Source organism: Gopherus evgoodei, chromosome 16 (assembly GCF_007399415.2).
Source record: "Gopherus evgoodei ecotype Sinaloan lineage chromosome 16, rGopEvg1_v1.p, whole genome shotgun sequence".
Taxonomy (NCBI): domain Eukaryota; kingdom Metazoa; phylum Chordata; order Testudines; family Testudinidae; genus Gopherus; species Gopherus evgoodei.
In genome coordinates, this window is record NC_044337.1 from 6,054,960 (window position 1) to 6,068,163 (window position 13,204).

General features: G+C 54.8%; 2 protein-coding genes across 9 annotated transcripts in view; one reads left to right on the top strand and one right to left on the bottom strand.

Moving 5' to 3' along the window:
- Positions 1–17: 17 nt before the first annotated feature.
- On the bottom strand, positions 18–6,077 carry PAXX (PAXX non-homologous end joining factor). Of its 4 annotated transcripts, none has more exons than XM_030535779.1 (7): positions 5,921–6,077; positions 4,525–4,585; positions 3,230–3,279; positions 2,938–3,128; positions 1,951–2,031; positions 1,137–1,230; positions 18–529 (listed from the first exon to the last, which is right to left on the bottom strand). In XM_030535779.1, exons 1-7 carry the CDS (start codon positions 6,016–6,018, stop codon positions 226–228), a joined length of 879 nt encoding a protein of 292 aa, XP_030391639.1. In that variant the 5' UTR covers positions 6,019–6,077; the 3' UTR covers positions 18–225. The 4 variants fall into 4 exon arrangements, with proteins under 4 accessions (XP_030391639.1, XP_030391640.1, XP_030391641.1 ...); XM_030535780.1 differs by lacking the exon at positions 5,921–6,077 and adding an exon at positions 3,752–3,838 and having other exon boundaries at positions 4,525–4,581; XM_030535782.1 differs by having other exon boundaries at positions 385–518.
- A 377-nt stretch (positions 6,078–6,454) lies between these two features.
- The window catches only part of LOC115636211, a 31,805-nt gene continuing 25,055 nt past the window's right edge, over positions 6,455–13,204 (top strand). For 3 of the 5 annotated variants that reach the window (XR_003996856.1, XM_030536020.1, XM_030536021.1), the window contains exons 1-2: positions 6,455–8,273; positions 12,345–12,522. Coding sequence is in view for 2 of the 5 variants with exons in the window: in XM_030536020.1 (XP_030391880.1) it covers positions 8,092–8,273; positions 12,345–12,522 (360 nt within the window). In the remaining 3 variants the exon portion in view is untranslated. Of the gene's footprint in view, positions 8,274–12,344; positions 12,523–13,204 lie in introns of those variants that run through there. The other 2 variants (XR_003996857.1, XR_003996858.1) reach the window with 2 other exon arrangements.

Here is a 13,204-nt window from a genome sequence, read left to right on the forward strand (position 1 = left end):
AGACAATCCGAGCAGGCTGGAGTCATGGGTTTATTTCGAATAAGTTACAGACAAGAGCGCGGAGTTAAAACATTGGTGGAAAAGTCATTAAAAAAGTAATTCATGATAAGCCCCTTGCATGGAGCGACGGCCTGCCAGCAGTGGGGTTCTGAAGGGAGCAGCTGGGAAGCGTGTGCTCGACCCCCTGGTGTGCGCTTCGAGTAGGGCAGCGACTCTGCCCAGAGCTCAGGGCCTGGCTCTGCTCCCCACCCCGGCTGCATGGCTCGTGGTTGTAGAGGAGGGTTCCTGGCCCTCAGATTGCAAGTGCCACGTCCACTCCCCACGATGCGGTTGAGCACAGGGCCGGGCAAGGCTCTCAGCATTCACACACGGTGCTTGGCAGGAGGCTGGACGTTCATAGGTAGGGCGGTAAACTAGTCTGAACAACTCATTAAAAAGCTTTATTAAGGGGACACACATCAGACGGGTCCAGGCTGGGTCAGGAGTCTTCAAAATCCACCCCGGTCGGTGCCTTCTTACTGGAAGAGAACTGGGGTTGCCAACTTTCTAATTTCTGAAAACCAGACCCTCCCCCTCATCCTGTCTCTTCCCCAAGGCCCCACTCCTTGCCCACCTCTTCCCCTGAGGTCCTCCCCCCTCATTAGCTCAATCTTCTCCACCTTCCTCCTCCACCAGCTGGGCTCCCTCTGCTCTGGGGCCAGGAGGGGAGATGCAGCCTGATGTGGAGCCTGCTGTCTGCCTGACCATGATGCAGGTAGGAAGGAGGTGGCCATGGCTGAGCAGGAGCTGCTGCAGGTTGATGTCCCAGCACCTCCCTCCCCCTCCCATCCATGGTAACTGGACTTGTGGTGTCCATTCAATACATCTGACTAGACACGTGGCCACACTAAAGAGAACAGAGAAAGAGGTTGAGTCACTGGCTGCAGCACTTGGACAAGCAAACTCAAAGGCCCATATTGGCAGCTCTGCAGCTGCAAGCCATCGTCCAAACCCCTCCTGGTTGAGGCTACCAGGCAATGGCATAGCACGTTTGTCCAGGTTGGCTCCAGGTGGCCATTGCAGGTCATTGGGTGCAGGCAGTGACCTGGGGCTGGGGCTCAGAGGCTGGGAGAGGAGCAGACTATGGGGGAAATTACCTTTTGAATCCCGGGTTAATTAGCGACTCTCCTGGGACTCGTCTCTTGGCTGTCACGGCTGAGCCGCCTCCCCTGTTCTTCCTGGGACTCAGGTCTGCTCAGAAAGGATGAGAGCTGCTGGTCAAAGTGCTGCTGAGGCCAGGCCAGGGTGAAACCTTGTGTGGCGACATTAGGCTGCATTTACTCAGCCTGGGAGCCACAGAGAACCACGGGGTCTGTCTGTGGCCAGTGGCCTCTATAAAGCCATTACTGGCAAGCCACCAGGGACATGCCAAGCCTGTGCTTTTGGGCAGGAGGGTCTCAATTCCATCCTCGCTGCTGTTGCTGAGTGCCAGGTTGCCCCACTGAGTGGCAGAGGCGCTCCTGGTTGTCACCAGGTTTAAGGTGGTGTTTAGAGAGGGACGTGCTCCTAGTGAGCTTTGCTGGAGTGACACTGGCTTGAGAGCAGAGTCAAACGAAAAGGCAGGCTTGTCTCAGTGCCTGGCAACGTTCCCACCATGAATCCAGTTGGAGGGACATTAGAGCAACGTTGGCCAGTTTGGGGTATTGGTAGTGGGTCTGACACAGCACATGCCCCACGGCTGAGTTATTGTCACAGTCGGAAGCGAACTTCTCGATTCCCTCACTTTCAGTGACCATCCGTGAACCCCAACATTGCATTAACATTGGGGGAGAGGCATTTAATGGGGAGTGGTGGTGTCTAATTCATGGTGCACCAGGGAGTTCTGGAGAGTGAATGTATCCAACAGCAGGAGACTTTGTGGAGCAAATTGCAAGCAGGGCAGCAAAATCCTGACAACCAACCCATCCCTACCTGGAATCAACAGCCTTTGGCTCTGCAGCCGGTTCTTCTCTGGACTGCATGAAGCAGCAGCAGCGGCAGCATCCTCTGCAGCTAGGAGAAGGAGACAGCCGACATCTGGTCAAGGTTTGCCCCAGATGCAGCGTACACGGCCCCATGCTCCCAGATCAGCTGCTGCGTGCAGTGGTCAGCACCACCCGGGAGGAGGTGCAGAGCAAACGGGAGAAGGGCGAAGTGCACGAGGGCTTAGAGTGATGCTTCCACAAATGGACTTGAAAATGCCATCCTCCCCCCGAGCTGTGTTCTCCTCCTAGTGCCTCCCCCATCACCCTGCCCTGCACCCCGCAATGGGTCACCATCAAATTCCCAGGGCATGGTGCCAAAAAGGTCCCTGTTTGCACTCTGTCATCTCCAGCTGGGTTGTTATATTTACCTTCTCCTCGTATCCATCTGCCCGAACAGCCAGCAAACCGCCACAGGCCTTTACTCTTCTGTGGCCAACTGAGGTCCTGGCAGGCTCCAGCTATAAACCAATCCAACTATGGCTTCTCACCAGCCCTTCACACTCCCAACTTCTGCACCCCTCTCAGAGCAACAGCCCTGAGGGCTGGGCCCCCTTCCATGACTGTGGGGGGGAGAGGCGAGGGGGGATGCAAGTTACCCCAGACTCAGAGGAGGGCAGCACAACCCCATCCGCACCCTCAGCACATCCCCACTCCGAGACTGGCTCTGCACCCCAGTGTGCTGTCCACACACAGGCTGGCCCAGTCTCAGCTTAGTTTTCCAAGTGCAGGTAAAACATTTTCCTCCATTATAGGTGGCCAAGGTGCAGCCACCTCCAAGCACCAGCTTCCCACACACCCCGAGGGCCATAATAAGGAACCTGGCCATGCCCATCCCTGAATTAAAGTGGTGGGCAGCAGATAGTAAGATAATGGCAGCTGAAATCAATGGTCCCCTTCCCCGACTCCAAAGAACGCGCCCACACACACACGGTACCTTCAAGACGTTTCTCCAGGCTGCTGACACACCCCACTAAGCCAAACATCAGTGCCTGCAACTGTTTCCTAGCTTCAGAGCAGGGTAGCTTGAATAGGTCAAAAGTCAAGCTCCGGGTACCTTCCTTCAGCTGCAGGCTGGCTTTGCTGTCATGCACTGTCAAGGCAGCTGCTCTGTGCTCAAAAGCTTCTCTGTGCAAGGAAGAGATTGGAGTGAGACAAGGGTCTCCAGACCCACTGGAACAAGCCCTGATTATTCATTCCCAGGTGGAAGATCTCACCTGAGAGCTCACCTGAACTTTTTGCTGTAATCTTCAGAAGGACACATCCCACTCCAGGACTTCTGAAAGAGAGAGACCCCCAGAAGGCAGCTTAGCCGTCAGTGACAGACACAAGGGGCCTGATCCCGTTCTGCCGCGTGCAGCCCCTTACACCAGCGAGCGCAAAGTGCACACTGATTTTACAACCACTCTGTACTGGTAGAAGCAGCCATACAAGGTGAAGGCCAAAGGCAAATCAGGCCCTAGAGTTAATGGACTGGCATTGAGCTATTTCACAGCGACTCCATCACACTGGCCTCTTCGCTGTAGAGAGGATGATTCCTTCCTCCCACCGAAAGATTAGTGACCAAATGACTGCTGGATGACCTCGCAGCGAGCAAGTCCCCCCCCCCGGGGTACATGGAGCGCATCGTTACAGCTACCCACCCTGCTACGAATGCAGGCCTTGTTTCTAAGTTGAATTTGTCTGGTTTTAACTTCCAAATGCTAGTTCTTGTAGTGCCTCCTCCACTAGACTGAAGAGCACTTCGGTACCTGGTTTTTAACTCCTCCATTAAGGTACTTGTACATAGGTTTGGAAAGATGTAATGTTTGTGGACATCAGTAAACACTGATTTCTGCCTAAGGACACAAACGGATGAAAAATATTTCCATTGATGATAATCAAAACTTAAGAGATAGGCAAAGTAAGAATAATACCACCTGAGAACTAATTAGAGGTTGATTGAAGGATATTTACTTTGTATCCTTTGACATGTGATACTGACAATCTGGGTTTTAATTGTTATAAAGCTTTAACTTTTTTAATCTCAACATCAACTGTCATTTAATTATTGTCTGACCCGCCCCAAATTTCCCACAACTGTGAAAATTTAAATAAGTGAAAATATGAAAAAATTCTTTAAAATAAACATGATTATCCATCAGAATTACAAAAAATAAAAACTGAATTCTGCAAGCCTACTTTTACAGCCACAGTAATTATCAATGATTGTTTCTAAAAGCTTGGATAATAACCCTTTAAAGTTATAATTAGAGACTTTGGTTTGCTTATGATTATTTTTTCCTGATTTTCTCTGCTTATTTTCAGGCCTAGTGCGATGTTTTTAAAGGAGCCAAACTGCTGCTTTTTAATCCATGTTTTTAAAACATTGCTCTCCTTAAATTATAACGGATGTATGAAGTTTAACATCCCCCTCAGCCCTGCCATATTTGCAGGTCCCCTTTAAGTTGACTTGATGTGTGTGGTACCACTGTGACTAGCATCTCAGCCACCCAAGGTTGGAATCTGCACAATTGCTACCTACGAGGCCCGCCAGCTTCTCCTGGGCGAAATCAGTACTCCACACCTCAGATGCATTGGTTACACTGGGAAAACAAGATGTGATGAAGTTAAAGACAGATTATCAACGTGATATCTAGCCCATTAAAAAAAAAAAAGGTTGAAGTAGTTTGGGGCAGTATGCCAGCTCTCAGCACCCCATGCCAGCTGTGCTTTTTACAATCACACTGTCCTGTGTTTAAGAATTGTTTTACTCTCTCCTTTTACTCTGGGGAAGACAGGCCCAAACAGGGGAAAGTAACAACTGCTGGGAACTGATTACACCAGGGAACCAGTGACCTGCAGGACACACAGAATGAAGCTGTTTCTCGAAACTCTTTCAGACATAGCCCTGGGTGTGAGCTGTAACAAGAGCATGTCCAACATTCAGACAGAAAAGCAATTTCTAGTTGTTATCCCTTTAATATACACAGCAAGGCAGTTCAAATCAAGAGCCTTGTATTCTCCTTCCTCAGTGGTCCCTTTATAACCCCCGGACAGTGAAGAGGGACCCTAAGTCAAGCCCAGATGCAATTTAGGGCCCCTTTAATGACTCCCTTTGTGCTGCTAGGTGGAGGGGAAACTGAGGTCCAGGCCCTGACATTCGTTTTTAAAAAGGGGCGCACAGATTTAGATACCAAGTTCATACAGATCTGGCCTGTCCGAGATTCCCACCTCGAGTTAGTGGGAATCATTTGGGGGTTGAATTGAAACGCTTCTCTTGCGCGGTTTGCCACGGGTGCAGGAGAGACTGACCCGGGCGGAGTCACGGCTCCATTGTCACAAGGGAGCCCCCCCAAAGAGAGAAAAGGCCGCGGAAATAGCGAAGAACCGGGCCGGCTCTGGCCTCCGAGACGCTACTGACGCGGGGAAACCAGCGGCACGTCTGGACCTGGGGCTCCGCATCAGCCCAGACCTGCCCGGCCCTTTAACCCCACACACTGCAGAACCCAGCTGGGACATCGAGCCCCCCCGCCGCCACGCCGCTCCAGCCACGCGCGGGGGCTTGGGGGCGCTGCCCCCGGGAAACCCGCCCGCCCCACGGGCCGCGTCCGAGGGGCAGGAGCCAGCTCCCGGCCGGTAGAGGGGCCTGCGCCGCAGCGTCTCCAGCGCCAGCGGCCCCGGGGTGCAGGACCCCGCCGGTTTGGCCCAGGCCCCCCCGCCCCTCGAAGCCGGCTGCCCACCCTGGGAGGCGGAAGAGCTGCCGCTCCTGAGGCCGGGGGCGGCGGGTTCCCCCGAGCTGGGGGCTCATAGCGGCGCCCCCCAGCTGGGATGCGATCGCAGGGCTCCAAGCCCCCCCGAGTCCCCTGGCTGGAGGGGGGGGCTCCCTGCAGCCCCGCGCCCACCCCGGGGTGCCGGGGGGGTCAATGCCCCGCACTTACTAGACATTGAAGCCGCTGCTCTGCGGCGCGGCGCAGTAGCACAGATACTGGTGCCCCCCGTGCCACAGGGCGTGGAAGGGTCCCGCGGGCTCGGCCATCGCGGGGGGGCTCGGGGCTGGGGGCTGCTCCCCTGACAGAGGCCAGGGCAGGAAGGGGCGGGGCGAGCGCGTCTCTTTAAACCTCCCCGCCGAGCTTAAAGGGGACGCGGCGGGGCGGGGGCAGGTTTCCGCTTTTCGTGCCGAATGGAAACAGGTTTCGCTCTGGATTGAGCCTGGCCAGGCGCGGGAGGCCCAGGAAACCCCCCCCCCCCACCGCAGGCCCCGTGGCGATCAGGGTAATTGAGGGCCCGAGTTTGCCAGGTACCCACTAGTGCCTCAGCTGAACTCAGACAAGCTGCAGCGCCAAGCACCCGCAGGACTGTCTGCAGAGCCAGGGCGCAGAGCGCGGTGGACTGAGCCAGGCCGCAGGGCGTGGAAAGGATTTGGGTGTTGGACCTTCTCCCTTGTCTGATCCCTCTCCGGAGCGACTGTCGGACCAGGGCCTGCAGAGCAAACGGGGGGCCCTTCACAGCTTGAAGCAAGGGGCTGGGTGCTGGAGCTGGCCAGCCTCATGCTGGGGGGACTGGGCCCAGAAGGGACACACCAGGCACTGACCAGTGGCTTGCATTATTAGTAACACAAGGAAGGACACTCCTTGTTCAGTTACAGAGAGCTCCTGTCCTGATTCTCTCCTGCCTGCCTCCTGCAAAAAGAAACACACCACCAGTCACCTGTTACATGCTCGGTGCACATGCCAACCAAAGGTGCAGGGCATCCATTTCACACGTGGAGATTTCATCTCTTCCCTGCTGGTGCAGAGAAGGGTCACACAATCCCATTCACCCCCCTACCCCTTCAGAAACAAAATAAACCAGGATCACTAGTTCTGAATGAGAGATTCTCATTCAGAAGAGAAGCCGCCTGCTGTTCTCTGTCTTCTCCCTTCTCCCTAGCAAGCACTAAATCACCTGCACGGGGTAACAGATGCATCTGACAGCAGGCCCATGGGACAAAATCATTTACACCCTGACCCTGCATGGGACGTGTGGTTCTGACTGCAGGATTGGGGCCTTTGTTCGCTGTCTCTTTGTCAGTGATGGAAAATTCTTTCCTGCTTTCAGTGGGAATGTTGGCTTTTATAGCAGGAAATATTGGATTCCCTTCTGTACATTATTTCCTTAATGTATATTTCCATCAGCAGGCGAGAGCTGCTTTACAGTGTTTTTGTGCCTATTGTTACAGGGGTGTTCCCCTTTAAATATGGCATGACAACAAAGCAACTGACAACTATGGTAACTAACTGGAGTAGCTAAGGGCCTTCCCTCCCGGGACAGGGCTTCCCTTTGATTGGCGGCATGGGACATCAATCTTCTGTGATTTGAAAGGTCCCTCTGCCCCAGAATGCTGGCAGTCCTGAGATGTGTACACACACTGGCCCTGGGGCATTGGCTGCAGGGAGCCAGGCTGAAAGGAGAAAGGAACAGGCAAGGCACTAGGAAAAACTTAACAGGATGCAAACTCCTGGGTTTGCACTTTCTCTTTCCTGGCTGTGACTCTGTGACTGCTGCTTCCTAATCCACCTAGTGCTACAGAGAGAAACAGCTGGGAGAAGGGGCAGGGGAAAGAACAGACCTGGGGGCAAATGGGTCTGGGATTGCTGAACCTCGGCTTGATGTTTCCTACCCAACTGGAGGTGCCAGGGCATCTTTATCTTTTCCTTTGAAGACTGCAGTGAGTTCCTGGGTGCGGGTTTTGCTCCCTTCATGGTATGTATATCTACACGCCCTAATGCAATCATCTAGCTACACTGGTAATCTGAGACCCAGGCAGCACTTATGTGGGCACCCAGCTGCAGCCAGGATGGGATAATGAAACGTCAATGAACTGGAGACAGATCTGGAAGAAATGCAGAAGAAAGGAGCTGGAAGTGACCACTGTCCAGGTTGTGTTTGCTCCCATGTCTTTTCCAAGGAGGAAGATCACTGGAGTTCCTGGTAGCAGTTCTGTCTTTCCAGCCACCTGCCTGGATGAAGCTTTGCAGCTGCCTGACTCGACATCTCTGGTGGCTCCCATAGATCCTGGCTTCTTGGGAAGTTTGCTCCTGATCTTGTTCCTGCTGAGGACGCTGCTGAAATGTGCAGCTCCTTTCCCCCGCTGCTTTCCCCAGACCCGCAGCAGGTGCTGCAGGCCGTGCAGGGCCTAGTGGCTGAGCTGCACAAGGACAAGGAAGGCATGCTGGAGGTTCTCTTGGGAGACGCTGAGTGCGAAGAGTATCTGGGGGCTCTTTGTAGACTCCTGGCTGCTCCCAAAGTGAGGTGAGTGAGTAAGTGTGGGACTATTCCCCATGTACGGCGTCGTGGGGATACCCGTGTGACATGGTGTGCTTTTCTGTGACTCCCCTGCTCGCACACACCGTTCACTTCTATGGCAGCTGCTTCTAACGAGAGATGGACCCAGACTGGACCCTCCTAGCCTAGCACAGCCAGATCCACCCTGCCTCATTCCATGTGGTCCCTCAATAGATGCATTGACTGAGGCAGGGCAGTTCAGATGCCCTGACCGAGGGACCACCTGATGCAGGATACAGTGGTCTTCGGATCTGTGGGGTTTAGATTAGCTGACCCTTGCGGTCCCTTCTGAACCTATGGTTCTATGATTCTCTCCAGCATGTGATGGGAATTCACTGTTTTATCATTTTGCTTTAAAAAATAAAACAGGAACATTCCACCCACAAAAAGTCCATAAAGGGATGTTAAAAGGGCAGAGTGAAGTGCTAAAACATCAGGAAATGCCGAAGATCAGTTTGTCCTGGTGACCTTAACTCTGCCCTTACTGTGTCTACATTCCAGTTCAGTCTTTAACCAGATGGGCCTATACCATTTTTGACAGGCTTTTTGCCTCATTCAGCTTATGAGATTGCTTTAAATCCAGGGGACTTTAAAGATAATACAGTTGGACTCTGTTTATTGGCCTGCTGGGGTTTGCGAAATTTTCCAGCTCCTCTCTGCAACCACTAAGAGACTTTTCCCCACATGACAGTTGCCAGTCTCACCTACTCACATGACTCCAGGAGCTGGGGCTGTAAGAAGAAAACACTAACCATCCTTACCGGCAGCTTGGGGTCCATAGTAAATAAGGCAGGGGACTGACTCTCCATAGACATATATGTAGTTACTGGAGTGTAAATCTAGAGTAAATCCACTTACCCGCCAGTGTGTGGAGAGCCTGTTGGTACTTGCACTGGGCGGGATAGAGGATGTGCCGTGAAAGACATGGGGGGAGGGGGGATTAGTGGTTAAACAGGACATTGAGCAGCCGCCCTGTTCACTGAGCAAAGTCAAGTCTAAGCCTTGAGCACCCCAGCCAAAGCCCATAGGAACCAAGGGAAGGTTTCCCCCCGAAGCCTAGGATGTGGGCCCCACGCTCCTGCGCTCTAATCCCCAGACCCTGTGTCCCACAGAGACTGCACAATGGGCGCCTCCCACTCTGCTGTTTGCTCTTGCAGAGTTATGACCAACCCCCCTTAACAGGCCCTGGGAAGATAAATGGCTCCCATTGGGAGGGCAGCGTACAGACCCGTTTAGGCTGTTACACCCGGTGCACAGCTGCAAAGGAAGGCAAACAGGCTCGGAGCTTGGCAGGCTCTGCTCCAGGCTGTGACGCTGCCATTCAACCCGAGAGGGGATCAGACCCCAGCCAGCTGGTGGGGGCTGGGCCTCTCAGAGCCACAGCCTGACCTGTTTTTCAGTGTCTGTGCAGTTGTTATGGCAAAGCCCCAGACAGCTGCCGAACCCTCATCTCCCTTGAGCCCTGCTGCTCAGTTGTTTGGCACAGCTACTGCATCTGCCGGCTGGCACCCTCAGTGCCTGGCACCCTCCCCGCCTGGCTCTGCACTAGCTGGATTCTCCCTGGGCTTTGGGGCTGCTCTGTTCTTCCCAGCCGGGCTGGAAATGCTCACAGCTCCCTCTCCCCATGGCTGATCACTGACAGTTGGGTAATGGCATTAAACCTAGGGGCCTTAACCTTACTGGAGGCTGCTGCCAGCCATTTCAGCGGAGGCCAGGCCAGCCGCAGGACAGGAAGAATGGTGACTCCAGGCTGGAGGTATGGGAACGCTGGGCACCAGGCTGGCACAGAGGCTAATGACCTCTGACCTCAGTGCCTGCCCCTCCAGCAGCCTGTGGGAGCTGGAGTGCAGCGGGGCTGTATCCCATTGGGTGCTCGCAGCGCACCCAGGTACCACGTGGGGCAGCATCCCAGCTAGGGGGCCCATGTACCAGGTGGCTTAGGCAACGACAAAACAGCTACTTTCTAACCCATCGCTGGCTCCAGTGCAGCCCTGGCGTAAGCAGGGGCAGCTCCCCTGAAGACAGTGTGGGTTACGCCTGCTTGCAATAGGGCTCAACTTGGCCCCGTGTGGGTTTTAGTCATGCAAAAAATCAAAGTGTTTTGAGGCTAAAATCCCCGTGCGATTCTGGGCATTATTGATCCCTGAGCAGCGTCCTCCCCATCCCTGCTCTGAGCGTGCTGCTGGGGCGTAACAAACAAGGAGTCCGGCTCCTGTGTGTCTTTCCAGTGGAAGGGGGCTGTCCTCCCCAACGGGCCAGTCCATCGCACTGCACAATACCGGCTTGTCACTCACTCCTGGGCACTGTCGCTATGCCGACTTGATCTCCGGCATCGACGCAGCTAGGTCTCTGGGAGCTGTGCTGTTGTAGTCCCGTAGTGCAGACAAGCCCACAGACCCTGCCCGGGTGGGTGCCTAGAGGTGGCTGTCCCTGCAGAGCAGGGCACCCACTGCATTGGGGCACTGCCATACTGCAGGAGTGCACAGTAGGCACCTGGTAAGAATTTACACCAAACCTCCACAGACCCTGCCCCCTAAGAAGGTGCCCCACTCTCCCAGGCGAGGGTCTTTCTCATGGTCTCCAGTGCTTACTATTACTTATGTACAGTGTTGGTATTGCGGTAGCAGTAGGACCCCCACTCATGGATCAGGACCCCACGGTGCTAGACGCTGTACACAGATAGAACACAGGCTCTGCCCCACAGAGCGGCCAGTCTAAGTAAGCTGTCCCTGCCTCCCCAGGAGGGGCCAGAAATGGTACCAGGTACTGAAACTTCACAGGTAGAAGACTCATTCATTGCTCTTCCTCCTTCCCTGTCCTGGGTCACTGCCTGTCTCCTTCCTCCAGCCTGTTTGGATGGGCTGTCCTATAGCTTATACAATCTGCAGACTCCTGCCAGCTGGGATCCTTCAGGGGATGGGTATACGGTTCTAATGGGCTTCTTGTCCCCCTCCTGCCTTCCCGGCTAAGAGTCACTGCGTGAGGGTAACAAGCTTCCCAGGTCTCAGTCAGGTGCAGGGCCTGGCACCTCTTTTCATGGAGGCACACTGCCCTGGCACCACTGCTGTCAGTGGCATTTCGTAAGGCAGGCAATTCTACGCTCGCATGCAAGGCGAGAGCTCGTCTGTATGGGGCATGCGAGGGCAGGCTGTGTGGAGGATGCCACTTCGGGCTAGGAACGGTATTGTTCTTGCTGGAGCCCTGGCACCTCTTTCCTGTAGTTTCAGGAACCCATCAGCCTGCTGCAGAAGGTGCAAAGTTCAGGAGCACGCCATGGTAACGGCTGTAACTCAGCGCGGGGAAGCCAGGCACTCAGCCCTGAGCCACACTCCAGGCTGGGTTTCCCTGCCCTACACCACAGCAACCAGCATCAGCCGGTCACTCAGCGTGTCCTGCCAACGCCCCACTCCAGCCGAAGTGAATGGGAATTGCAGAGGCTCAGCACCGCCCAGGGGACCCTGCAGGATGAGGCCCTAACTGCCCTTCTCTCTCCTCCGCCCTGATTTCGAGCTGCAATGCTCAGTTGCACTCCAGTTCCCGCCTCACCCCTGCCCTCCCTAGGAACCTGGTGCCATGGTGTCGCTATGGCTTCTGCCTCACCCCAAGGCCCAGCTGAGAAATGCACCAATACCCCGGATTTACCACTTCGAGGATGTTGGGAACTGTAGTTAGAGGGCGCTGCTGGGGCCTAATGCCTCCAGTGCCGGCTGGCAGTGCAGGGCTCCAGTGGGGCTGAGTTGAACGCAGTATAACATGCACCCACATTCCTAAAATATTAGGCCAATTTGCTACAAAGCCTACAAGAAGATCAAATAAAACCCAAACCTGCAAATGTGAATCACTGCGCTTGGGGCAGGGTGCATCTTGCAACGACAGGCCAGGGTGTCCCCAGCCCTTGCACGGTTGCACAAGGAGCCGTTGGTGCAAGGGTCTCAATGCCAGCACTCTGCTCTGGGCTAGCAGCACCTCTGGCTCTCTGCCAGGCGGGGGTGGGACATGAAACAACCCCAAGACCTGACTGGCTCTCTCCTGGACCAGGCTGTGCAGCAACGTTGCCTACATCCTGGGCACCATCGCCGAGAATGAGAATGGGGCAGCACGCCTGGTGGCACTGGCAGGCTCGGGCTCCGAGGGGCTCCTGGATAGCCTGAGCGCCATGCTGACCTGGGACGACCCAGAGGCTGTGATGAACGCGGCAGGTACCCTGGGCTCCCTGGTAAGGAATGCTCTTGCCCTAGGCAGTAGGCTGGCATGGAGCTGGCATCCCAGATGGCTCCAAGGTTTGTGTAGGAGGAATCTCTCCTTGGAGGGTCCTATTGCATGAGGCTCCTGTCCATTCGCAATCCCCTGCCAAGCCCATTCAGGGATTCAGCTGGTTGAGCTCAGCACAGGCAGCCCCTCCTTCCAGAGCCACTGGCCTGGCTAAGGCGTCACCTGTGCCAGCCTCTGCCAGCTCCCTCTGGGGCATGGGCTGCACCAGCCTGCAAGGCACAAGGCTGGGTTTTGCAATCCCACCCCTGGCTCGTAGAGCAGCCTGAGCTCCAGAGTGTGGTGAGCTTGTGACCTCAGACAGAGCAGGGGCAGCACCCCAGCACTCAGAAAGGGAGAGCCCTGAGGGGCAGTCGTACAGCCTGGTGCACAGGTAGGGTGACCAGACAGCAAATGTGAAAAATCAGGACAGGGGATGGGGGGTAATAGGAGCCTATATTAGAAAAAGACCCCAAAATCAGGGCTGTCCCTATAAAAATCAGGACATCTGGTTACCCTATGCACAGGATTCACTTCCCTCCTGCTTTCACCATTCCTAGCTCTTGCACTTTGAGATCTACAGATGAGAAGTGCAGCATTTTACACAGGAGGTCAAGATCATTCTCCTCTGTTGTACATGAGGGGAAACT

Bases quoted from the DNA above. Each gene is read 5' to 3' on its own strand.
- PAXX (XM_030535779.1), bottom strand. From the start codon at position 6,018: ATGGCCGAGCCCGCGGGACCCTTCCACGCCCTGTGGCACGGGGGGCAC. The intron at 3,280-4,524 runs GTAGGTAGCAAT...TCTCTCTTTCAG, and splicing joins AGGAGAAGCTGGCGGGCCTC to AAGTCCTGGAGTGGGATGTG. The intron at 530-1,136 runs GTAATTTCCCCC...TGGCAACCCCAG, and splicing joins ATTAACCCGGGATTCAAAAG to TTCTCTTCCAGTAAGAAGGC.